The sequence below is a fragment of the Penicillium pulvis genome, assembly GCF_028828015.1.
Source record: "Penicillium pulvis strain IBT 33274 chromosome Unknown contig_12_segment0_segment0, whole genome shotgun sequence".
NCBI classification, from domain to species: Eukaryota; Fungi; Ascomycota; class Eurotiomycetes; order Eurotiales; family Aspergillaceae; genus Penicillium; species Penicillium pulvis.
In genome coordinates, this window is record NW_026643072.1 from 1,701,150 (window position 1) to 1,726,782 (window position 25,633).

The 25,633-nt window shown below is 50.3% G+C and overlaps 9 protein-coding genes across 9 annotated transcripts; 5 read left to right on the forward strand and 4 right to left on the reverse strand.

Moving 5' to 3' along the window:
• Positions 1–529: 529 nt before the first annotated feature.
• N7503_001838 (cytochrome b5 reductase family protein) lies at positions 530–1,604 on the reverse strand (the record flags this gene model as incomplete). The annotated part of the gene is made up of 3 exons (XM_057061385.1): positions 530–1,305; positions 1,379–1,512; positions 1,600–1,604. 3 exons carry the CDS (start codon positions 1,602–1,604, stop codon positions 530–532), a joined length of 915 nt encoding a protein of 304 aa, XP_056925347.1.
• A 188-nt stretch (positions 1,605–1,792) lies between these two features.
• N7503_001839 (GIG1 family protein) lies at positions 1,793–2,552 on the forward strand (the record flags this gene model as incomplete). Its single annotated transcript, XM_057061386.1, has 2 exons — positions 1,793–1,906; positions 1,957–2,552. The coding sequence occupies exons 1-2, from the start codon at positions 1,801–1,803 to the stop codon at positions 2,550–2,552; spliced, it is 702 nt and encodes a 233-aa protein (XP_056925348.1). The 5' UTR covers positions 1,793–1,800.
• A 214-nt stretch (positions 2,553–2,766) lies between these two features.
• On the reverse strand, positions 2,767–6,533 carry N7503_001840 (chromosome segregation protein SMC; the record flags this gene model as incomplete). Its single annotated transcript, XM_057061387.1, has 4 exons — positions 2,767–3,059; positions 3,109–6,217; positions 6,268–6,427; positions 6,496–6,533. 4 exons carry the CDS (start codon positions 6,531–6,533, stop codon positions 2,767–2,769), a joined length of 3,600 nt encoding a protein of 1,199 aa, XP_056925349.1.
• A 311-nt stretch (positions 6,534–6,844) lies between these two features.
• On the forward strand, positions 6,845–8,542 carry N7503_001841 (serine/threonine-protein kinase RIO1; the record flags this gene model as incomplete). Its single annotated transcript, XM_057061388.1, has 1 exon — positions 6,845–8,542. One exon carries the CDS (start codon positions 6,845–6,847, stop codon positions 8,540–8,542), a length of 1,698 nt encoding a protein of 565 aa, XP_056925350.1.
• A 609-nt stretch (positions 8,543–9,151) lies between these two features.
• On the reverse strand, positions 9,152–11,202 carry abr2 (laccase abr2; the record flags this gene model as incomplete). The annotated part of the gene is made up of 6 exons (XM_057061389.1): positions 9,152–10,217; positions 10,271–10,393; positions 10,446–10,616; positions 10,665–10,835; positions 10,894–10,949; positions 11,005–11,202. The coding sequence occupies 6 exons, from the start codon at positions 11,200–11,202 to the stop codon at positions 9,152–9,154; spliced, it is 1,785 nt and encodes a 594-aa protein (XP_056925351.1).
• A 915-nt stretch (positions 11,203–12,117) lies between these two features.
• On the reverse strand, positions 12,118–13,761 carry N7503_001843 (autophagy-related protein 17; the record flags this gene model as incomplete). The annotated part of the gene is made up of 1 exon (XM_057061390.1): positions 12,118–13,761. One exon carries the CDS (start codon positions 13,759–13,761, stop codon positions 12,118–12,120), a length of 1,644 nt encoding a protein of 547 aa, XP_056925352.1.
• Positions 13,762–14,887: 1,126 nt separating this feature from the next.
• On the forward strand, positions 14,888–16,944 carry N7503_001844 (F-box/WD repeat-containing protein; the record flags this gene model as incomplete). The annotated part of the gene is made up of 2 exons (XM_057061391.1): positions 14,888–15,187; positions 15,241–16,944. The coding sequence occupies 2 exons, from the start codon at positions 14,888–14,890 to the stop codon at positions 16,942–16,944; spliced, it is 2,004 nt and encodes a 667-aa protein (XP_056925353.1).
• Positions 16,945–19,022: 2,078 nt separating this feature from the next.
• Positions 19,023–24,199, forward strand: N7503_001845 (putative ubiquitin-specific protease UBP12; the record flags this gene model as incomplete). The annotated part of the gene is made up of 3 exons (XM_057061392.1): positions 19,023–19,245; positions 19,874–23,662; positions 23,715–24,199. The coding sequence occupies 3 exons, from the start codon at positions 19,023–19,025 to the stop codon at positions 24,197–24,199; spliced, it is 4,497 nt and encodes a 1,498-aa protein (XP_056925354.1).
• A 361-nt stretch (positions 24,200–24,560) lies between these two features.
• N7503_001846 (uncharacterized protein) lies at positions 24,561–25,592 on the forward strand (the record flags this gene model as incomplete). The annotated part of the gene is made up of 1 exon (XM_057061393.1): positions 24,561–25,592. The coding sequence occupies one exon, from the start codon at positions 24,561–24,563 to the stop codon at positions 25,590–25,592; it is 1,032 nt and encodes a 343-aa protein (XP_056925355.1).
• Positions 25,593–25,633: the final 41 nt, after the last annotated feature.

Consider the following 25,633-nt stretch of genomic DNA (forward strand, 5'->3'; position numbering starts at 1 on the left):
TGCTTTATACCATTATCATTCTTCAATATACATATTTATTCTATCATTGCGTACTTTATTCCATACCTTCGTGTTCCAAGGCTTAACCTTGATATATTTAAGTAGTTTGCTCTTGATTTTTCATTTGAGTGCTGGGGCACTGGTTCTCTCAACTTACGCTTGGGCCGCTCCAGTCTGTTGGCATTGGATACACTGCTGAGTCAAACAGGTAAAAACAGGTCTTTTACCGTGGTAGAAACTTACAATTGCATTTTAAGGATTCGCTCTAGAAAAATGTGCATGTTCAAGGGATTAATATTTCAGAAGCAACGGGAATAACCGAAATAAAACATGTCATAACTAGTCAGTTCATCACGTCTGTCGACGTCTATATTCAGATGCTTTCACATATACACCAGACCCACTTCTTCCCCACCAACATTCTAAGAGACACGTACTGATCCCAGAATCTATTACCCAGTTCAACCCTTTAAAAATTGAGCAAAAACCCCAAATGGGTACTTTTGATAAAACTCTCGGATGCGAGCGCTTAGAAGCAGAAGACCTGGTCCTCGAGCTTGCTCACAGGGCGAGCCTTGGTGAAACCCAGGGACTCGGTAGCCTTCTTCATGGCGCTGACCATGGGAGGAGGACCACAGAGAAGAATCTTGACATCGCTGGCGGGAGCAGGGAGACGCTCCTTGATCATGTCAGCGGTAACGAAGCCAACACCACCCATCCAGTTAGCAGGAGGGGTGTTCAGAACGTAGTAGACGTTGAAGTCTGGATCCTCGGCGTTCAGCTTGTCAAGCTTCTCCTTAAGCAGAATGTCCTCGGCGTTGACGTTGGCGAAGATCAGGTCAACCTTGGTACGATCGTTACCGCCGTTACGGGGACGGTTGCGGATAATAGCCTCAATAACCTGGAGCATGGGAGTGATACCGGTACCACCAGAGATCATACCAATGTGGCGACACATGTTGGGGGTGTAGACCATGGCGCCCTTGGGACCGCGGACCTTCATGGTCTGGCCGACCTTCAGCTCGGTCAGGTACTTGGAGATGTTACCCTGGGGGTAGGCCTTGACGAGCAAATCGAAGTAACCGGCCTCGTTGTCGGAGGAGATGGGGGTGTAGGAACGGACGACCTCCTTGGGCTGACCGGCAATGGTGGCGGCGAGGGAGATGTGCTGGCCGATAGGCAAACCCAGGATATCGGTGGGACGGGGGAGGGCAAAGCGGTAGATGGCGACATTGTGGGAGATGTTGTTGATCTCCTTGAGCTCGAAGTCTTGGAATTCGGTGGGGTTCAGGACCTTGCGCGGCTCTGTTGGAGAAAAGATAAATTAGCGGGTTGTTTCGGTAGCTGATCGTGCGATCAGGGGTTTGGGGGATCATACTGCTGCTACCACCCAGGAAGAAGGCGGCACTGGACAGAACACCGGCAATGGCGACGGCGTAGGTAATGTACTCGGGCTTGACCGCGTAGACACCTGCGACCAGCAGGGCCGAGGGTAGGAGGACCAGGAAGGCACTGTGTAAAGTTAGAAATTGCGATACTCAAGGGAGCAGGGAAGTTGAAGATTTCAATTAGATCCGTCAAATAGAATCAGTAACGTACCTCATCTTGACAATGGAGAATGAGAAGTTGGAGGAGGAGAAGTAGGTAAAAAAAGGGAAAAAGAGTTGTTGGTTCCGCCCAACGGAATTTCACTCCCTTTTTGTCAATGATTTCCCCGCGAATTTACTTCCTGGAGCACTATACACCCGCACAAGAGTAAAAGCCTCGGGCTGACTTCTATTACCGTGGAATTGAGTCAGAATGCCTGTCGCTGCGTTTAATCTCACGCCGCTGGATCACCAGCTTCTAGCCATGAGCGACGAAGAATTCGTCCCTCACGACTGGAACAATCTACAAGACATTATCGGTGAGTGCATCCCCTCATTCTCCAAGGATTCACCCCTCATGGAATATCAGCACGGAACGATCTCGGAGCTTTGAAGCGGAGGCCTTCCGATTTGCGCCGATACCTAGCCTGGAGCGCGGAAACTAAGGCGGAGTATGGCTCGATGATGAACTACATTTGTTTACAGCGATTGAAATGGCCGCTTCCATCTACTTTATCGGGGACTGTGCCTGCGCAAGATACACATGATCCAGCTGCAGTGAATGGCTCGGGTTCTTCGGGTTCTGGTGGAGTTCTTACCTTTAACAACCCGCTGCCATTTGCCGACCCCTCTGATTACCGAATTTTGCGCAATGACTGGCCTTACGGCATGGATGCCGGCATTTCGCATCTGGTTGTGTGGCTGCGCACGCCTATTCCGGTGGAGTCGGAGGAAGGCCATTTGACGAGTGAATCGCGGGCCCTGATCAATGATTTTGTGCAGCGTAGGTTTGTTAAACGTTTGGCCGAAGATAAGGCCGGACGGTTTAGCACTCCCGAGGCGCATGTGTTGTGGTTTAAGAACTGGGTTGGATTGCAGAGCGTACGTGCATTGGAGCATGTTCATATTCTGGTAAGAGATGTGCCAGAGGATATTCTAGAGGAGTGGTCAGGAGAGTCGAGATAGATCATAGATTATACATGTGCAGGAACCTGGCACTCATCTCAACTGGTGACGGCGATTCTATATTCTCATGTGAAGCCGGGGTTAAAGTTTGGGCAACATGTCAAGATCTGCGTTTAATAGACTAAAAAATTCATCTCATTCCGGTATCACGTACGCCAGCCACAAACCACCAAAACATAAAATTTACAACATATCCATAGAATCCCGGTCCTCATCAAGACTTCTGCTCCTCTACAAACTTCAAGGCCTCTTCCCGTGACACCACGTCAATGGTACTGGCCTTCTGTCGGAAACTAACACCATAGCACTTCTCGGCCACATGCAGCATCTCCGGTCGGAAAGTAGTGCAGATGAACTGTCCATTTGTAGAGTCCGAGATCGACTGCAGCATCTGTGCCACGGCCGTCCGGTATTGGGCATCCAGATTGGCGTCGATCTCATCGAATAGGTAGAATGGTGCCGGATCACAGGCCTGAATAGCAAAGACTAGGGCCAGAGCGCACAAACCTTTCCAATCGTTAGTGTATGCAAATAGAATAAATAGGGCAAAACTTACTCTTTTGTCCACCACTCAGCTGCTGGATGCGCTGCTGATCATCGTGCTTGCTATTGAAGCTCACACTGATACCCACACCAACGTAGTTCTCCACGCTCTGCCGGGCTGCCTCGTCGTCTGAGTCCACATCCTCCTCGGGTCGTGCATTGCGGTCGGTCTTGCGCTGAATAATAAGACGACCACGACCGGCGGGGACCAGCTTCTCAAACACGTTGGCGAATTCGCGGGAGACCTGCTTGAAGGTTCGCTCGATCGCTTCGTCTTTGCGCTGATCCAGAACGGAAATCAAATCGTCGATGGATTTCTGAGACGCGTCTAGCTCTTCCCGGCGATTTGTGAGCGTTTCTCGCTGCTTGGTAAAGCTGTTGTACTGCTCAAACGCTTTCTTGTTGACGTGCGAGTACTTCTTTAAAGCCTCGTTTGTCTTGTGCAACTTCTTAACCACAGCGTTCGAGTCGGTATTCTTGTACTTGGTGAAAGCTTCGTCAGGAAGGACACCCAAATCACGGATGTTCGCAGCAGATTCAGTAGCTTGCTTGGTGAGAGCTGCCTTCTTTTGCATGCTCTTTTCCATACGACGCTGGTATTTCTCGATAGAGCGAGCCAGGTCCTCCAACTCGCGTCGGGTCTCGACGTTGCGTTGTTCGAGTTCACCGACTCGGGTATTCGCCTCTTCAATAGACGTATCAACTTGCTGAAGCCGTACGTTTAGTTTCTCGAGCGCTTTAGTGAGGCGCTTCTGCTCGCGTTGGGTCTCCTTTAGATTGCCCTGCACCTCGTCATCTGCCAGGTCCATGTCCCGGTTCATAAGCTGATCGAGACGAGGATTAAGATTCTCTCGAAGCTCAACTTCCAGGACGGACTTGCGGGCTTCAAGCTCACTGCGCTTGCTGGAGAGCTCTTGGTAATGCCGACGCAGGTCCTGAGCGGTTCCACTCAGGCTCTCCAAGTGGGCTTCCTCCTCGTCGGTAAGGGACTTTTGGAAGGGCGAGTTCAGCTCAGTTTGGAAAGCATCAACTTGATCATTCAAAGCTGCAAGGTTAGCTTCGACATTACGAAGTGCACGGCGCTTAGCGTCCAATGTGTCATTCTTGTTTTGCAATAGATCACGTTTGCTGCGCAGCTCTTGCCGCATGGGACCACTGCTGTTCTGCACCTGGTGTCGCTGCTGCTCAAGCTTTTGTAGCTCACCAACGGCCCTGGTGATCAACTGATCCAGCTTCTCCAGCTCCTTGCGAATCTCTGTTCCACGGTTTCGCTTGACCTCGTATTCATCGCGCCACTTGCCAACATTCTTCACCGCTTCAAGTCGCGATTGACGGGAGTCATGGAAACCACCAGTCAGAGCACCACGCTTGTCAGATCGATCACCATCAGGAGTGATAGCATTGACGCCGTGGCTGCGGGCATATTGCGAAGCAACCTGCAGGTTAGGGCAAATAATGGTCTTTCCGAATACATGCTGGAAGGCCCGTTCGTAAGCGGGATCGAACTGGATTTTTTCGATCATAGGAATAGTATCGCTAGCACGAGGCAGATTCATGGGTTTGGAGCGCAGCCGATTCAAGGGCATGAAGGTTACACGGCCTGCTTTATCTTTCTGCAAAGCCTCCAAGACCTTAGTCGCGGTCTCGTCGGTATCAACGACATAGTGAAACAAACTTTGACCAGCTGTAACTTCCACGGCCGTCCGGTATCGATCGTTCACTTCAAAAAGCTCAGCCAAAGTGCCATACACACCATCAAGGTTTTGCTGGCGCTTGATCCTCCGCACGGCGGCAAGACCACGGCTGGTATTCTGATCCATCATATGCGAAAGACTGCGCTCGGCGCGGTCCATTTCTTGGGAGGCACTGGACAAAATAGAGTCCAACTTTGCTTCTTCTCGCCAAAGCTCCTTTCGCTGGTCCATCAATCGATCCCGCTCATCCTTGGCAGTTTGAACCTGCTCGTCCACAGAATGCATTGTATCTCCACGTCCATCAATCTGCTGGCGTAGCCGCTCGGTTTCTGGCTCGAGCGAGGCGATCTCTTTTTCTAGATCGTTGATGTCTTCTTTTGTCTGTGCCACAACACCTTCAACAGTAGTGATCGACCGATTACCCTCCCGGACCTCCATTTGAAGCCATTTGTCTCGCTCTGACTTATTCTTGAATCGCGAATTCCGGCCCTGCTTAGCGTACAGTCGTTGACGTGATGTCTCTGCCTCGGTCAGTTGAGCCTTGACAGTATCCTCCTGGTCCTTGGCGGCATTGAAATCGGGCAGAAGTGTCTGGAGCTCCGACTCGCGCTCTTGAATGGCCTTTTGAACGGCGTTGAAATCATTGTCATGACGTGACTTGAGAGCCTGCGCAGCAGCTTGGTTATCAGCAAGGGACTTAGCTTGCAGTTCAATCTGCGCCAATGCCTTGAAAGCTTGACGACGCTCATCCTCTAGCTGAGATTTGTCAACCTTCAAGAACTCCATCTGCTGACGGCACTCGGCGATTTCAGCATCGATCTGCGCCATAGCCTTTTCACCGTCAATAAACTGGTCACGATTGTTATCGGCATCTTCAACTCCATTCTGTCGCTGTTCCTCTAAGCTTTCAAGCACAGTCGCAATCTCATGCTGTTCACGAGAATAAATTGTATACTCGAGGCAACGGCGTTCTTTGTCTTTGTCTTGATAGTTTCGGAGCTCATCCTTTTCCTCCTCAAGTTCAGCCAGACGCTCATTAATGTAGTCCAATAGCTCATCAATCTTGGCCCGCTTGCTGTTGGTCTCGTGCATGATCTTAAGGGACTCCGCGCGACGGGCTTCATAGACCTGGGTACCTGCCACCTCTTTGAGTAGCACCAGGCGTTCCGAGTCTTTCATGTTTGTCAATGCGGTCACTCGTCCTTGAGGGACGATGTAGTATGGGTTAGACCGAGAGAAACCGGCGGATTCGAGGAGGTTCATCACATCGTTCTTGGTAGCGTTCTTCCGATCCAGTGTGTATTCATCCTTCTTAATACCGATCGTACGACGGAGTACCAGCTCTGGCTTGCCGGTAGGAAATCGATCGTCCGAGTTATCGAAGATAATCTCCACGTAGGCTGACATCACGGCTGAGCCAGATCCTTCCTGCACGGTGTCAGTCAATGCATATGGGTTGGTGATGGAGCAAAACGTACGTGAAGAAGAGCTTGTCGCTCCTCTCGACCGAGGTGGGTGTAGGCATCACTGAGAACGAAGCGAATGGCTGCAAAGAAATTACTTTTGCCGGAACCATTGCGGCCAACGATGACATTATGCTTGGGAGAAAAAGGCTCGATGACAGTTTGATCCTTGTAGCTAAAGCCAAATTGCAGTCAGTGGATGGCGCTTCAAGGTCTTGAAATGGATCATTGTTGTAATCATACCTCTTAAAGCCTTGGATGATAATCTGTTTGACATACATCTTGGGAGACGCGCGACGCGATGATCACTGGACACAGCGCATTACGCGCCTGGGCGCGAAAATAAAATAAGATAAGATAATTGACACTAGACGGAGCAACCCAATAGGTCTCGTAGTCAAAAATCGGCCTTGCGCTTGAGGTTGATAATTCGCGATGGGCAAGGAGACTACGCGAGGAACGAAATCGCGCGTCTTTGGGCGCGGGGGGTTCTGCCGGGCGGTGGGGCGGGCATCCACAGAAAAAAAGTAGTGGGCTACACTTTTTCTTCCAAGGTTCTCTTTTTCGCCCACAGAACAGTTGCCTTGAGAAAATGAGTTCTGTAGAGAATGCCGACCAGGCATCTGGCCCTGCCGATGGCCTGGCCCCAACTCACACGTATGTGCCCAATCAGGGCTATGTGAACCCCGAGACCACTGACTCCGCCGTGGCGGGGCAAGAGCCCACCGAAGAGGAGGAGTACAACGAGGATGACGAAGACTACGACGATATCTTTGATGAAGAAATGGACCAAGGAGACTTCCCGTCCTCGAACTCGAATGACCTGACCAAGGCCTACAACCGCCAACGAAAAATGAACACTCTCGTCGCCGATCCTAACGCTCCGAGATGGACTTACCCGAAGACGAATACCCAGAAGCCCACCGTCAACACACACGCATCTATTGATGACCAGGTCAAGTCTTTGACCCGCCATGCAGCCAAGATCAAGCTTGATGACCAACAGTCTGGCCTTTCTGCCAACCGCGACAAGGGAGGAGATAGAGCGGATCGTGCGACCTCGGAGCAAGTGTTAGATCCGCGCACTCGCATGCTCCTGTTGCAGATGATCAACCGTGGTTTAGTCTCAGAAATTCACGGTTGTTTGTCTACCGGAAAGGAAGCAAATGTGTATGGTGCGATTTCGCTTCCCGATGAAGAGAACGCGCCCCCGCAACATCGGGCTATCAAGGTGTACAAGACCAGTATCCTGGTCTTCAAGGATCGTGATAAGTATGTCACTGGTGAATTCCGTTTCCGCCAAGGCTACAGCAAGAGCAATAACCGGGCGATGGTAAAGCTGTGGGCCGAAAAGGAAATGCGAAACCTGCGGAGAATCTACTCTTCTGGCATTCCCTGCCCTGAGCCCATCTACCTCCGTCTGCATGTCTTGGCCATGGGCTTCATTGGTAACTCCAAGGGAGTCGCTGCACCCCGACTCAAGGATGTTGAGTTTGATATTCCTGAGCCTGATGTTCGCTGGAGAGCTTTGTACATGGAGTTGCTGGGTTACATGCGGGTGATGTACCAGGTCTGCAGGCTCGTGCACGCTGATCTGAGTGAGTATAATATTCTCTATCACAAGGATCGTCTGTACATCATTGACGTCAGTCAAAGTGTTGAGCATGACCACCCGCGCAGCTTGGAGTTCCTCCGAATGGATATTAAGAACGTTAGCGATTACTTCCGTCGCAAGGGTGTTCACACCTTGTCTGAGCGAACCCTCTTCGAGTTTATTCTCGCGCCTGAGGGCCCTAAGGATCCCACTTATGGCAATGAAGAAATGACCGAGGCCATTGAGAAGCTGTTCACTGCTCGCGATGAAGCCGGCGTCACTGAAGAGTCGGAAGAAGTCGACACCGCAGTCTTCCGTCAACAATATATTCCCCAAACTTTGGAGCAGGTTTACGACGTTGAGCGTGATGCCGAAAAGGTTCATGCCGGTACTGGTACGGACCTTGTCTACAAAGACCTTCTGGCAACCGGAAAGAAGCCAGCCGATGAAGAGGACGAGTCCGAGTCCGAGGGTAGCGGTGGCGTGTCAGTATCGGGCTCTGAATCGGACGACGAGGAGGAGGAAAAGGATCCCTTCGCTCCGAAGCCGCCTCGTGGTAAGCGCTTCGAAGACAAGGATGCCAAGCGTGAGCACAAGGCCAAGGTCAAGGAGGAGAAGCGTGACCAGCGTTCTAAGAAGATGCCTAAGCATTTGAAGAAGAAACTTGTCTCTACCTCTGCCCGTAAGAAGAAATGAGCGAGACGTTATGATGCTTACTCACATTTTGTTTGCATGGGTATGGGTTTATGCGGTTTCCTTTGGTCGCTTCTTTGTTGACAAATGTTTCTTGCCATGATTTGATGATATGACTGCATATAAGGATGGAGCATCTGGACATATGATACCTGTTTATAGACTCGATAGGATACAGGACAAAAAGACTACATCTAAGACGAGATTATGCTTATATTTTGTGTATATATCTGTTGTACAAGCATCCATTCTATGTCGGCCCCGGGGTAGCGATGCCCACCTGGGCAGGCCACTATGTTGCGTCTCAATATCATTGGACGCTGCGCAGGTGGTGTGTTTCAACATCTTACGTGCTGGCCAGGTGCTAGGTATCAACGCCATGTTACAGCACTTGACAAGACCCACGGCGAGATGAAACGTTATGGCATGTACACAGGTCAAATTTCAAGTTTATTGTATTAAAAAAAAAAAAAAGTAAACGTTGAATACAGTTCTTCCATGTCCTTGTTCCAAGATTTCTGCGGATCCAAGGTTAATGCCAATCCAAATAACGCCAAAAGTCGAACTCCGTTTCACTATACATTAATCGTCCCCACGGTCCATACCAACGATTTATTGTCCCAAATGGGAACCTCCCTTTACCGAGTGAACGTCTGGCCAGACATCCACTCCATCTAGCAACACCACACCCATGCCCGAAGCCAAATGAGTTTCCATGTGGCAATGCAACAAGAAAGCACCTGGGTTTTCGACATGATAACGAATTGCAATCCAGGCAGCGCCAGCCGGTGAAGTGGTAAAAGTATCTCTGTACACCGGAGTATCGAAGAAGCTTTGAGGCGAAGCACGGACAGCATCGTCGATAGAGTTCCAAGTGAAGTTTCCTTGGCTCGATCCAATCAAGAATGCTTTGTTCGAATGCTTATGAATCGGGTGAGGAGGTTGGAGTAAAGTCGGGGGTGGAATCACAAGCTGGAAAACGATATCCACCCATGTGTTATTCTTCGTCTCAATTTTGAGTGAGGAATCAAGGCCCGGGGATTTGGGATTGATAAGAGCTGGCTCCATGGAAGCAAGGTTCGCAGGAAGGAATGTAGTTCCATCCAATGTCCATTCCCAAGATGAATTAATGCGTCCGAGAGTCAGAAGGTGGAATTCATCGGCATAGGTAGCGGGTTGAATCTCTGGGTATGGAGGAAGACTGGTATCGTTGAGCACTATCACCGAAGATGTAGTGTTGATGCCACCGTAGTCGATGTACGGCACTGATTCGTGCTGGCTGTTCTCGCCCCCTTTGTAGGTGATTGTTGCAAAGCCGGAGATGACTTGGTTTCCATTGCCAGCTACGCGCATTTGGTAACTTGCGGGATCTTGGTCAAGCTTGACCATGACGGAATATCGTTGTCCGTTGTATAGTGGCATGCTATGAGCCAGTTGCGGCTCAATGTACCCCCCATCCACTTCATACACCCACATCGGGTGCTCGTCGATCGATACCCAAAGGGCTTTCAGGGCGGCAGCACTGATAAAGTTGAAGCTAGCCCATTGTGCGTCTGAGTCGACTTCAAAGACGGAGGGTGGGGCTTCGCTGGGTACACATCCGGAGTTGAGGCCCCCGGGCAATTTCTCGGGGTGGTGCGCCCAATCGCCTTGCAGGACGAGAAGATTTGGATCGCATCTAACAGTCGTTAGAAATATTCATGGACTAATAGTGGAAAGGTGGGAAATCACCCTTTATCAGTGAGCGTGGCATTAACCACTGCTCTAATCTGTGGTGGTTGCAAATTGGTCAGTTCTTCTGGGTCTTTGCAAATAACTGAGCCCTTGCCGTTGACCAGGATACTGTCAGAGCAACTGATCTGAAGTTAGCACAGTTATGTTGAGCCAGATATTTTTCTCCACTTACAAAATGTCATAGCCGGATTCCCTTTCGGCTTGCATATAGGCATCTGAAGTCAGATGGTCCCAGTCCGAGAGGGTCACGAGATACGGTTTATCTCTCGCGTTTTCCATTGCCTCAATATCGTCCGGGTCGTCCGAAATCATTGAAAATGGCGAGTCCCGGTCGGGAGAAGGCCTGCTTAGTCTTAGTAGAGTTCGTACATTGCATCAGAATCAAACCCACCGGATATATATCGCGCCATACAAGCCATCCATGATTCGTGACCTGTCGTGCGAATGATACCAGTATGTTCCATATTGTGTAGCGTTCCAGTTGTATGTGTAGCTTGCGCCAGGAAGAACACCCCACTGAGAGAGACCTGATACTCCATCAGACCATGGTGTATTCTTTTGCCTAAAGACGAAGGAGAGGTTAGCCTGATCGCGCGTGCTTGGAGAGAAGCCAACCATACTCAATGCCATGGAAATGAACAGATGTGTTGAACGGTAAATGGTTATTTATTTCGATCTTCTCACGTTAGTTTTTGAGACAAATATTTCCGAATTTTGAGTAGAAAACTGACAGACACTTCATCTCCTTCATCCATGATCAGCGACGGTCCGGGAAACTGATCATTGACGAAAATCATTTCCCGCTCAACTCCATTGGGAGACCCCCTTTTCCAGGTCAGATCTAAGGTGTAATGGACATGAGCGGCTTGAACAGAGGCGATGAGGTCCATCGCTGCCACGATAGGAGCGAGCCATGTTGTGCGCGCCATTGCACTAGAGTCGCAGAAACTAAAGTTTTGACGGTTGTGGTGATACAACTTCTGTGCAGCAGCGCGCTACTTCACGCGTTATATGATATCAGAAACAAATTGCTGCTTTCGTCTCATTCTCGTGGATTTGCCATCCAGCCACCTGCGACTCCTTGTTCACATTCCAGTCGGTCTAACAGGTCCGACTTCGTACATTCCAATGCGAAATGATTGGCTGGGAGGTTCGCCCGATAAAATAAAATGAACATGCCATGCTCAAATCAAACATTCATGTTTGCCGGATTGGTATAGTGGTGGACCTGGGCTGTTTTGAGCCATTGCTGGCAATCGTGACCAAGGCAGCGCTGGGGCTCTTGTTTTCCAAGGCTGTTAACTGGAGGTTAAGAGCGGGCTAGAGCTCCTTAGGGATCGAAAGGGAAAACAAACATTGGAAAAATGGGCAATTAATTCAATAGCTTCAATCGTGAGTTATTGTTAATGTTGTATATATATAAGGCATTGTAATTTCCAGATGATTACTTCAATATGCTAGACTTGTAAGAAAAGGATGATAATCCCATGTGGCCATCAGAGCTCTCTTTGGAAATCACATCAGTCCATCTTCTCTCCCCACTGTCCATGTGACCACCAAGGGTGCTTACATCCCAGGGGTACTAGGAGTATGCATCACTTACCGGCCCTGGGTGCAAGATGGGGAGGATGCTAACGGAAGATCAGACCAATTGGGCTTTCATCATATAGGCTGGTCCGTCAAAAAGGAAAACGCCCAGGGGTCATATAAAAGCAAGGGGTAGTGGTCAATCCGCACTCGGACACAAGGCTATCTAGCAAGGGGATGTTCCGACCGAACATGATAATATTGCCGAGGCATTGATGCGGTGCAATTGGGCCCTTGGTTGTGTGTTTCTTTGTCCCCTAGACGAATTCCCTAGTCCGAGCCTTTAAACGTGCATATGCGTGCTCCACCACCTCCTTTGGAAGATCTGGCACAACTTCCTCCTCTTCGCTACCGGCATGCGCAATTTTGGCCTCTGGGCCAGCTACAGCTTCTGCCGGTACTTCTCCCTGTGCCTCGGGAAGGGCTCCTTCCAGATTACCGCCTGGCAGTCTTAAAAACTCAACATGCATCGGCGCTTGCCCGACCCCTGGCCAGATATCGGACGGTAGAAAATCACCTTGCTCCACGCGAAATATCTGTCGAGCAGCGACATCCTCCTCGTACAAATGATTGAGCTTGTTCCTCGTGTCACGGAGAACCTTTTCCACACGGTGACGAACATGATTTCGGCGAGCCACCTCTAGAATTAGGTTGTCGTATGCATTCAGGAACCCATCGTATAAGGAGTGCAAGTCTGAAAGCTCCGTCAAGCCGGAGTTGAAGCGATCATTTTCTTCGCTCCACACCTGAATGAAGTTGTGGGCCTGGGAGATATACTGCGGCAACCGAGTGGAAGCAAGGGTAGAAAGGTGACGGTGGACCTGGAGGGTGGCATCTGAGATGCTGAGCAATGAATCGCGCTGCACACCCATTTGCTCAAAGATGGATTCCATTTCGTTGATACGGTCATGGATTTCTATCACCACATCTTCTGCCTCGGGCGCATCATTCAGCAAGACTTGCACCATTTCTTCGTACTCTTGATCGGTCATTGGGTCCAACGGAGCATTCAGGTTCGCGTTAATTTCTTCCCCAATATTTGGTAACCCTTCACTACTAGTTCCGCCAACTTCTGCAGGCATGTCACCAGTGATAGAGTGTGCAGCGGCACCGCCACCCTCTGTTTGCTTGACTGCTGTGACACAAAGATCAAAGTGGCTTACAAGAGATGAGAGTAGGCCTGCCATTTCTTGTGCTTGCATCTCCAAAGACCGGAGCATGCTCGGCATGGTGGATAGCGCTTGAAGATCCGGCTCCGACGCGCAGGAAGAAGATGATGACGCCGATGCACGCGATGAGGCCATTTTTGTGGTAGATCGATAATGACGAAGCGCTTTTCGGATGGCATGGAGCTCGTCATCAAACTCACGATTTGAGGTATCCAAATCAGCCCGCGCGGTATTAGTGCGGTCGATGGAGCTCTTGAGAGCAGCATGCAACTCCTCGACGCCTCGTTCGTCTACAAAATCGTGGAGTGATTTAGTTTGTTCCTCTGTGGGGCGAAATGAGGCATGGACAATAGTCTCCCGGAGGAGGTCCAGCGTGCTCCGAAGCCGAGCATCAGCAGCATCCAGGCTTGTCAGGGCCTCCGAGAATTCCTCTCGGCCACGATATGAGATTTCCTCTATCTCCGATCGAACATTGAAAAGTAACCGTATTTGGTTGTCGAGACCTCGCCGTAGGAAGCCCGTCCGGGAAGATACGACCACGCTGTCTTCCAGGGCGGACCGAGCCGCAGTGACAATCTCATTGGCACGCCAAACATGGCTGATAGATGAAAGAGACCGCTTAGCAGCTAGAAGGTGGGAAATCAGTGTGTCCAGTTGGGGCATGGCTTTGGGTTCAACGGATTCTGGTCCCCGGGCCGCGATCGATGCGGATGATGACTGAGATGATGCCATATTCGTGATTGATGGCTGTGGTTACCGAGATGATTTATAATGTAGATACCCGGATGAGCAGGCTCTGGTCGTCCTGCGCTACGTTGTAAGTTGAACCAACGGTCTATAACCATGGAGCTGCGATCCTTGAAAAACTCAGTGGTCGTCCTTTTAATGGCCATGGAGTATGATGGAGACGACGGAGGAGGGTGAAGAAGACATTATGTGTAGTAGATCTTCAACGGATGTGGGGTGCAAGGTTGCCCTAACTGGCTGCCGCTCTTCACTTTGGTGGAGCCTGTCAAGATAATCTGCTTACCTCATGCCATGAGGCCCTGGTCCAGACCGGTCAAGGTGGACGAGTGTTAAAAGGTTGCTTTGTACAATAGCTCACAGGTCCACAGCGTAGTGTTGACTCATGAATGTTGGGTCCACCCTGCAGATGACGCGATCAGGGGCAAATCAAGCTTCCCCGGGTGTTCGGGCGAGAAAAGGGGAGAAAAATGGCGGTCTGGGGCGATCACATCAACGAAAGAGTCAAAAATAACATTCGCGACTGATGTGATTGTTAGCGGAGATCGCGCCATCACGTGGGGCCATTGCCTGCACTATCTTGTACGCTAGCCTTATTAGTGCTAGCGTATATCAGATTTCATTATGCAATCTCTCACCGCCCGCCAATGTCGCCTTCCGTTCTTGCGTGATCGTCGACATTTCTCCCTCATCAGACTGATATATATACTTACGGCTCGAGCCGAGGACTTTGACTGTGCACTTTGCTGCGACAGGACTTCGTGCTCAACATATACCTGAGGCCTTCCCCCATACTTGAACTCGACGTCACCTTCCACCTCCTGTCGACCTCTACCTCACGGCAGTATCTTCCAGGGTACTCGTCACCCACCAATCCCCCATAGGCGCTGGACCCTCATGATTTCGGGACCTTGAGAGATCTGAACAATTGATTTCCGACCAGCCTGCTTTCTCCCACCTCTTGCCTACACACACCCGACCCTTCAAGCTGCGCGACAAGTCGCATGAACCAGTCGCCCACGTGATCACTATCTCTTTTGGCACCGTCACTCAAGGAGACCACACCTGATCACCGGCCGAATAAAAGGGTTGACCGGCGGAGAATCCTTTCGCGATGTCAGATCCACAAGATTGTGTGGCCTCTGATTCGAAAGCGAAGGATCTTGCGACTATGACCGACGCCAACCGCACCCCGCTTCGCGACAATGAGGCATCCGAGTCTTTGGCAGAACTGGCCAAGCTAAATGTTGCCCCGTTTCTCAACAAACATAATCCTCGCCAGTACGCACCGCTCCGATCGGAAGATGGTACCTCAGTACCGCGACCAGCCAACGCTGGCTACTGCTACCGCCATCAACCAGATTCCAAATGCAGGCGCCAGGCGGATGAGCACTCGATGCGCCAGCTGCAGCAGGTGCGTGCCAGTTACTGCCCTTGATATTGCATTCGTACTGACTGCCTCTCTAGGAACTGAATACTCTTCCCCAAGATGATCAGCAGGGTATAGCCCATGTCTGGTCCATGTTTTCTGCTGCTCCAGCAAAACAGCGCAAGCTGATGTTGCAAGGAATTCTGGCTCAGTGCTGTTTCCCACAACTTTCCTTCATCTCAGCCAGTGTCCGCGAACTCATTCGAATCGACTTTCTCTCCGCCCTTCCTCCTGAGCTTTCTTTCAAAATCCTTCGATACCTCGATACAGCCTCTCTTTGCCGCGCTGCCCAGGTCTCCCACCGCTGGAAGATGTTGGCGGATGATGATGTTGTGTGGCATCGGATGTGTGAACAGCACATTCGTCGTAAATGTAACAAATGTGGATGGGGGCTGCCTCTCCTAGATCGAAAGCGTCTGCGGGAATCGAAGCGTGAAATTGAACTGCGAGCATCCAACTGGGGCAACCAGGCGTCTACGGACCTTGTCCAGGGTGCTCCCAATGGAACTTGCTCTGTTGTCGAACTGCCCAACCCTGGCAGTAAACGCAAGCTTGATACGGAAGATCACGATCACAGTTGTGCTATGATCAAACGCCACTGTATTTCCCCAGCCTACCGCCCGGAGCCCGACGATGACTACTACAAGACCCGGTACCGTCCTTGGAAGGATGTCTATCGGGATCGATTTGTGGTTGGCATGAACTGGAAGCACCGACGTTGTTCAGTCAAGGTCTTCCGTGGTCACACAGACAGTGTTATGTGTCTTCAATTCGAAGATAACATCTTGATGACCGGGTCTTATGATGCTACTATCAAGATCTGGGACATGGAAACTGGCGAGGAGTTGCGTACTTTGCGCGGACACAGCGCAGGGATTCGCTGCCTCCAGTTTGACGACACCAAATTGATCACTGGCAGTCTGGACCGCAGTATTAGGGTGTGGAACTGGCGTACAGGAGAGTGCATTTCCAAATACAATGGCCACTCCGGAGCCGTCATCGCCCTCCACTTCGATTCTACTCTTTTGGCCTCCGCTGCCGTGGATCACACCGTGAAGATCTGGAATTTCAAGGATAAATCGACGTTCGTCCTACCCCACCCGGAGGGCGTCAATGGAGTGAAGATCGACACTGCCTCGCGCACCGTGTTGACTGCCTGTGACGATGGTGCGGCTCGCTTATGGGATCTCGACACCAAGACCTGCATTCGAGTCTTCCATAACCACATTGGTGCAGTTCAACAGGTCATCCCGTTGCCACGTGAGATCGAACTCGAGAACCATCTCCCTGACTGCGAGAATGATCATGTCAGCACTTCCTCCCAAAACGGTGATGCGCCAGTAAATATTCTTTCTCCGATCCTGGAGCACAAATCTTTGTCCTCGCAACCTTCCTCATTCGGACCATCATTTGATCAGGATAAGGATCGCCTTGAACCTCCGCGTTACATCATTACCAGTGGTGTTGACGCAACTATTCGGTTATGGGAAACCAATACTGGCAGATGCCTTCGAACATTCTTTGGGCACCTGGAAGGTATTTGGGCCCTTTCCGCGGACACTCTACGCATTGCCTCCGGTGGATTGGACCGCATGGTCAAAATCTGGGACCCTCGAATCCCCACTTGCCAAGACACTTTCGAAGGCCATTCTGCATCAGTTAACTGCATTGGACTCAGTGACAGTCGCTTCATTACCGGAGGCGACGATTACCAAGTACGCATGTACGACTTCCGCGCCTAAATCTTCTCGCCTCATCTGGTTCCACCAGACTTATATCTCTGCCCTTCGTCATCCAGGCGCAGTCAATCTCCTTTTGTTTTTCACACTACAGCGCATTTTATGGATGAACGGATACCCAGGTGCGCTTAATACGCGACACTATTATTGTACAAACTAGGCACCGCGCATCGGTGTCATTTTCGACTGATAGCATGGTTGGTTGCATTGCCGGCGTGCAAAGGATTTTCGTTTTCTTTATCTTACATATTAAGTTGGTCATGACTCCAGAATAATCTTGACTTATGTCGACATAATAATTTTCTATTGGGCACTTTCTTTTCCACTTCTTATTCGTAAGCCCGTATGCATCATAAAGCAGGATGCCAAGTCTCAACCTTTGTAGTGCAGTCCCGGTTCTACTGCTCAAGTGGTAAAAAGCAACATACTAGTCCCATCGGCGCCTACAAACAAATGAACTATATTCTTGGGGTATTTCAGGTACGCCATTTTGAATTTAATCCACGTCGCGTCCATAAATATTCTTTGCGGGTAGTGGGGCCAAGAACAAGTACCCAGACCTCATCCAAGCCTTAATCGAATGTTCGGGTACGACAATCTTATAAATTCCGTGACCATTGATGTTCGAGAAAAATGAACGCTGAGGAAAGCAGACTTATGTGAGAATATTAGATATTGTCAGTGTTGGCGTGTCCAAAAAAAATTGACTCGACAGTTGGAGCGTGATCTTGGTAGATTGTGGACTCAATATATGTTGCACGGCCCAGGGGCGTATAAATATGCACGTCAGACTTCCAATCAGAAATTTGAATCTATCTGATCTCCGAATGACTGCCCAGGTTAAAGGCGGGCAAAAGGCGTTGAGATCTTTGTCTGCAACATGCCCCAGGGCTGTTTCATGGAGACCTATACTTCTCTGAACGATAAGGTTCAATGACAGCATTTTTTCGTACTACTTATTGCTAACCTGCTGATGCTGAACTTATGGTAAGTGTAGCTTGCCTTCAGATTATCATGACTCAACCTTGGTGGTTCTGTTCTGCTTCAAATGGTCGAATATTGGAGCGTTAACAGGCACCAAAAGACTATTTCCTTTACGGACTAGTACGTTTATACTTTCTTCTAATGTCAAGCACTACATATCGCGAATGTATAATTTGCAGAATCCTGGTTACTCCCAAATATCAACAAGAATAAGGTTACGCAGAGTCAACTGCATACTTCTCCGCCGCCTGTCTAGACAAAAGAACTCAACTCAACTTAGCAGCTATCTATCCTCCGCAGTACACTATAGATCAGATCAGTACTAACTAGGGTATCCAGAAAGTTGGTTGTGCTATCGCTTTTCAAGATTGGAATAAGAGTAAGGCAATAAAGTATGGGAAAATGGGCATAATTATCCTCGAGGTCGCTGCTTTGCTCTCCTTTCCTCTTTCCCTTCATTCTCTCACCATGCCCTTCTTACTTTCACTCTCAATACTTTGAATACAACCTTACTTTACTTCCCATAGATAGTCAACAAATATGATCATCATCTCTGCTCTCAAAAACGGACAGGCCTACTTCATTGGGTGACAACATCCCATGACCACTGAACACCTGGAGACCTGAAACTTCTGATTTAGCCTTGCCTTCGTACCATACCATTTCAGTTGCTTATTTGTTTGTTGCTAGAGGGGGTGAACCCATATGTGCCTGATGCTCGCGCGACAAAGGTTATGGCTGGTCTGGCAGCTCAGAAAGCTTGGGATGATTGAAGTCCCAGGACAGCATCTCGATTAGGATTGTATTCATTTCATACTGATACCATTTGTCTAATTCCTGTTACCATAATATGTTCTTGTGGCAGTATGTTAGTCTTTTATGTTGATAATCATATAATTCTTATAGTTACTAGTCGTTGAAATTATTCTTGGACTTTTATTCAAGGCAAAAGTGCCGTCAATCAACATCATCATTTGGCCTTTCGTCCTGCATGCAAAACCGTAGGCTTTTCATGTTCAAAATTCTGATCTTCCGCCCTTTCTACCACAGCCAAATACCTCTTGCTTTCTGTGTTCATGCCATCACCTCCCTTCATCATGCCTGTTGCCATGGCATACACCAGTGAACGGCTCCAGCAAGCCAGAGATTTGTTTCCCCCCAAGTCCAAGTCTGATGCCCCCTCTGCTGAGCTCATCAGACAAGCTCAAGGACCACGCTACAACTTACGCCCCCGTGATGCGAAAAGAAGTGTCGAGAGACACCCTGCCTGGATTGACAACGACGACTCGGATAAGGACTACACGCCGCCAAATGACTCCCGTGAATCCTCGCCCAAGTCTGATCACTAAGAACACAGTCGTTTGCTATGACAAGTCTTTTGAAACCGGTAAGTCAAGGCTAGCATTTGAAGGTCTTCATGTTGTGTACTGACATAGTCCAGTCAACCATGATCACCGCCTTCTTCTGACTGGGATGTTTTGTGAGAACTTGAGAAGATGGGAAAGTACCTGGAGGTTCAGAGGCTATACAGGACAGGATAGGATTATTCAATGATGATAACAAGGGCAAGGAAGTCACAGGGTTTTTGGTCATGAAAGGAGTCAGCGACTTGATGCATGCGTGAGAAGCTTCTTTAGTGAACCCCAGGTGATCAGAAATGGACGACTGTGACTTTAGTGATTAGTTATGCCCATTCAAGCAATGAAGTGAACTAATACCCCAGCTTGGAAGAAACCCTAAGGGTTGTTGACCGTTATGGTAAGGGTGTCATTCACTGTCTCCCACGATCACATTCACAGCTCACTCTGGAATATTAGAAAGACGTCAACTTCCACCCATTTCATTTTCTCTCTTCATACCACTCTCCATTTCCGAACCCCATTTTGTTATTTCTTGTTTGATTCCAAATCTTCAAATTCGTTACTGCTGTTGCTGTTGTTACTGTAAGGTCTCGGCCCGGAAAAAAAACCCGACTCGCGAGCTAATTTTCTGCCATCGCGACCTTCGAATTTTCCAGTACTTCGTTTTTTCGTCCCCACTCTGGTACGAAAAGAAGAAGGATCTGGGGTTCGAACCCTCGTGTACATCGTCTCTCCAGCATTTGCCTCTCTTTTTCCTTTTGTCCATTGCCTCGAGCTGCCGCAGCCTGCGCAGCTCTCCGCCACGACGTCTTCCACAAAGCGTCGCAAAGTTTCCCCGGAGCCTCTCAGTAACCCAGGAGAGGCACGACGTCACGGCAGATCCCAACCGTCTACATCCAACTTGCCACAGAGTTCTCGCTCCAACTCACGGAGCCAAAGCTCATCCTTGTCCCCTCGACGCTACGTTCCTGCCCATCTTCAACAAACCCGCAGTCCTCGATCTCAGTCTGGTGGCCGTTCGCCGACCCCCGCGACCGCCACCGCCGACCTTACCCTCTCCTCCGACCACTCCGATATGCAATCCGAGCCCCGTGACACCATCACCGCAAATGGCGATGGCCGTGAGCCCTCTCCTGGCGAGAAACGCCCTGCCTCGGAGATTGAAGACTCCGACCTCGAAGGCGGCGTGAGCACAGTCGGCAAGGGCGCCTCGAACCCGATCGATGACCAGGTGGCGCAGGTTTCTGAGCTGATAGCGAAGCCGCTGAAGGACGGTCAGAAGGGGTTCGTGATCTCTTATTCTTGGTTGCAAAAGGTCTTTGCTCGGAGTTCCACTCATGCCGACAAGGCGAGCAAGGAAGCCCTGGACAGCGAGCTGGGCCCGCTCGACAACACCGACATCGTCCTTGATATCGGCCCCAAAGATGACTTGAGGGATGAAGAAGGAGAGGTTTATGTTCCGATGCGACCGGGTTTACAATTCGGCGAAGATTACGAGATTGCCCCGCAGGAAGCTTGGGATCTTATCATGAAGTGGTACGGCATCGCTGATGGATCGCCTGTCATCACTCGCTTTGCTCACGAAACGAATCCCGATGGCCCGTCAAATATTATCTATGAACTCAATCCGCCCATCCTCACCGTTTTCAAAGTCTCCAACCCGGCTGCGGGCATGACCCCAAGGGTCTTGAAGGAGAAGAATCTCCCTCCAGCAAAAGTGCTGACAGGCCGCCAGACGAAGTTCATGAAGTGGTTGAAGCAGGCGAAGGAGCTGGCCGGGATTGACATCGCGACCAAAGTCCGTGTGTGGAAAATTGCTGGTGGCATCCCCAGCGCCAATGCCTCGACTGCCAACACCCCAGCACCCTCTCGCACTGCGTCGCCCGCACCCCCGGCAGGCCTTATCACAGCCACACACAAGAACCTTGTTGTCGACCTCAACACATTCCTATCCCTCCCTGACTCGAAACGGGAGCTAGTGGAAATCAAGGATCAAACGAACAACCCCAACTACAACGGCCGCACCATGACAGTCACCGTTGCCGGCCTTGGTACAACTGACACTGTTGTACTTGAGGAGGGGGTTGGCAAGGATGAGTGGGTGTCAGAAGTCTCTGCAAAGACTCTGAAGCGCCTCGGAATCCCCACTGAACAGCCGAAGAGAGAAGTGGCTTCACCTGCCGCTGCCGTTTTGTCCATCAAAAGCCCCGCGCCCAGTGGTCGATCGACTCCAGTCCAAGACTTGCCACATGGCAAAAAGCCGAAGGGTCACCAATTGGGTCGCACTGGTCTCACCAATTTGGGCAACACCTGCTACCTGAATGCCGCCACACAATGTATGCGCGCAGTGGAGGAGTTGAGTATTTACTTTTTGAAAAGCGGGCACCTACCTGATCTGAATGTCACCAACCCTCTGGGATACCACGGTGACCTCGCTAGGGCATATGCACACCTGATCACTCAGATGTACCGTGAGCCTGCGTCCAGCAATTTTTCCCCCACTCGCTTTCGCAACCAGGTTGGTCGCAACAATCCTATGATGGCTGGATGGGAACAGCATGACAGCCAAGAATTCCTTATGTTTGCCCTGGATGGGCTTTCTGAGGATCTCAACCGAGTTCTGAAGAAGCCTTACATCGAAAAGCCCGATTCCACGGATGAGATGGTGCACAATCGCAAGGCTTTAGAGAAATTCGCGAAGGAATCGTGGGACAACTACAAGGCTCGGAATGACTCCGTGATCACGGATTTGTTTGCTGGCATGTACAAATCCACTCTGGTTTGCCCCGAATGTGATAAAGTCAGCATCATGTTCGATCCGTTCAGCAGTTTCACTCTGCCCATCCCTGACCAGCGAAACATCATTTGCCGCGATGTGATCTTCCTGCCTATCAATTCTGCTCCAGTTCGGTTCACCGTTGAAGTCGACAACACTGGTACCGTCAAGAACTTCAATGACGCGGTCGCCAAGAGAACTGGCATTCCCGCTGAGAGACTGATCGGAGCTGAATTGAACAATGGCGGCTTCTGGCAAGTTTTTAACAAAGAGCTTTTGTCTTATCACGAGCTTCGTCTGAAGGCCGATGATGCAGTGACCTTTATGGAGTTGGACACTCCTGTTTCAGAGGATCGCATCCTTGTACCCGTGTTCCACCGCAAGAACCAGCCAATCAAGGGCAACAAGAACCGGCTCCGCCATGAGCAGTTTGCATGCCCTACCATTCTCTCATTTTCCCGAGAGGAGGCTCGAGACTTAGCCACAATCTACCGCAAGATCATGCGCCATGTATCCACCATGACCACTCGGGATATCTTGAACGAGCAGAGCCCGACCGGCCAGCAGTCACAACCAGCTCAGGATGAACAGGGCGCCGAAGATTCGGATACTGTGGTGATGAATGAAGATGATGCTGAGTCTGTGGATTCGAAAATCAAGACATCATCCGTCGAAGGAGATGACAGCATTGTTGACGTTTCGATGCAGGATGCCTCGCCCGCATCAAGTGCCTCCACCGAGAACACAGAATTCACCGATGATACCCCTGTTCACTCTCAAGCATCTTCCCTTTCGGAGCGTCTTTTGGGTCTTTTCGATGTCAAATACATGACGACTGATGAGCCCATTCCTCGGGGCCGTTCGATGGACTCTTACAAAGACTACCCATTGATCACTTCTCGCGTCACATCCGAAATATCTGAGCAAAACTCCGAGAGTAGCTTCAATGGCTTTGATGACGACAACAGCGACAACCGCAGCGTGTCCGACAAATCCGAAAACTCGGCCACTGGACTGCAGGATGAGCCGCTTATTCGTTCTGGCGAGGCTATCATCCTTGACTGGACTGATTCAGCTCGCCACGCTCTATTTGGCGGTAGCAACAACAAGCGGAACTCTAAGCAAGGAAAGCCCACCTTCAACGAGCCCGAATTTATCCACGATCCCCAAATTGCCCAGCGCCGTGCCAAGCGTGAGGCCAAGCGCCAGGAGGGAATTCAGCTGGAGGAGTGCCTGAACGAGTTCAGCAAGGAAGAGGTTCTTTCTCAGAATGATGCCTGGTACTGTCCTCGCTGCAAGGAGCACCGACAGGCCAGCAAGAAGTTCGAGCTGTGGTATGCTCCCGACATTCTTGTCATTCACCTTAAGCGCTTTATGCAACTCGGGTCTGCCAACCGGACCTCTCGATCGAAGCTCAGCACCTTGGTCCATTTCCCTATTGAGAACTTGGACTTGTCGAAGCATGTGACCGGGCCCACTGATGGCAAGACATTTGAGTATGATCTTTTCGGCGTTGACTGCCACTCTGGCACCATGTCTGGTGGACATTACTTCGCTTATGCCAAGAATTGGGTCACTGGTGACTGGTGTTCCTTTAATGGTTTGTTTATACCCACACCCTTTCATCTCATGTACTAATGAAGGTAACTTAGATACTTCGGCTACTGTCATCTCTAACCCCGAAGACACTGTCGTCTGTCCTGCAGCCTACCTCTTGTTCTACCGTCGCAAGTCTGCTGGTCCCCTGGGTAGCCCTGAGCTCCAGAATATCGTGAACGCCTACCGCAATGGTACCGCGAAACCCGCCGTCGAGGTCGAGATGGAGGAGCCACAACAGCAGGAGTCCGAGCCGGAGTCGGTGGAGGAAGCCGAGACCAACCCGATGAGCAGCGTCTTCAGCCAGCCTTCATGGTCATTTAACCGACCTGACGACTCTGCTGATAACGACCAAGACTTGTTCGGAGAAGACAATGATAGCAATGTCGCCGTCGAAGATGGCGACTCCGAGCCCGAAGATCGTCTTCAGGAGCTCGACAACGAAGGTTCCACTTTCGAGGATGTCCCCACCCTCCTTGGCGATGGCTCTGACGACGAGCTGCCTGTCGTTGAGCTTCGTGTTGGTGAGGACGAGAAGTAAAATGTTTCGTTACCCTAATCGAATCTGTCGATTCGTATCTGATATCATGTCCCAATGTTTCAATGTTCTCATGTCCCTTATGCACACATTACACGTTCCCCGACCCATTCATGTATGTTGTGTCATTTACCGGGTGAATAGGCGTTTATCACGGAAATACAAAAAAGGTGTGGATCGCAGCTGCAGGGGAAAGATTGCGCAGCGCAGTGAAGAAGAGAGAAGGAAAGAAGCAGGAAAGGAAGGTGCGCCTGGTTTCTCGGACGTTACGACTTAGAATCGTGTTCCGTAATACAAATCCTTCACACTGTCCATTCCAAACATCTTAGAAGTATTTCTGTCTTGATATTTATTTGCTCTCACCATGTCCCAGGAGCCCGGTTCCTCAAACCTCCCCCTTATAAACCGACCATTCAAACCGGATGATGATGTGCACTCAAAAGACGTCGCCATCACCTCAGATGACATGTCTTTCACCAACGAGAATCCTTTGTCCACCCGTCTCCGCCGCCAGAACACTGATATTTGCATCGCAGAAGCCGCGTCCGGCTTGCGCCCATCGTATACAGATGACCTAGAGTCTATCGCCATCACCTCCGATGACATGTCCATCCACAATGAGTACCCATTGGCATCCCGCACTCGACGTCAGAACAAAGCCGTTCCGATAGCACAAGCTGCTGCGGTCTTACGTCCTTCGAGGGCTGAAGAGCTGGATGAGTCGGTAGCTGTGACGTCGGATGAGGAAATGTCGATGACAGGACATCCGCATTCGTTGTCGAATCGGCTCCGAAGACACGATGAGCATCACCCCGTTGCTCCGGCTGCAGACCTGTTACCTGATCCACCAAGAGGAAGAAGACTGTTACGTGGACGTTCTCGCCGAGTGTCGCCGCACTCTCCAGTCCATCCGTCCCTTCCAAGTCCACCATGCCGTCCTGTTTTAGCCTTGCGTCCTGGCCTACCTTCACACCACGGCCCTGCTTTGATCCCAGGCCCTGCTGCACGCGGAGGCCCTGCCCGAGGTTCAGGTCCCGCCTCACGCTATGTTACAATCCCAACTGCTAGTACAAATATAATGGACGTTTCCCCCGTGGATTATGGATATGGCTATGGTGGACATGAACCAGGCAACTTCTTCCTCACGCAGGATGTAGACGAATCAGAGCCAGATGCCGATCCATCGATGCCCAGGCGCCAACGCTTTATGTATTTCAACACGTTTGCCAGGCAGGGGGATGTGGATATCGTGACTCGGCAGAATGCGATGTTGGCGGGATGGGAACAGTCCCTCGAGTTGTTTCCTGGCGTGGAGACCGATGAAGGTTCTGGTTCTGATGGCCATGGTGAACTTGAGACAACCGAGCCAATGGACGAGGATGAAACAGAGGTTTGAGGTCCATGGATGAAGTATACGTATATTGCTTTCTTATTGGC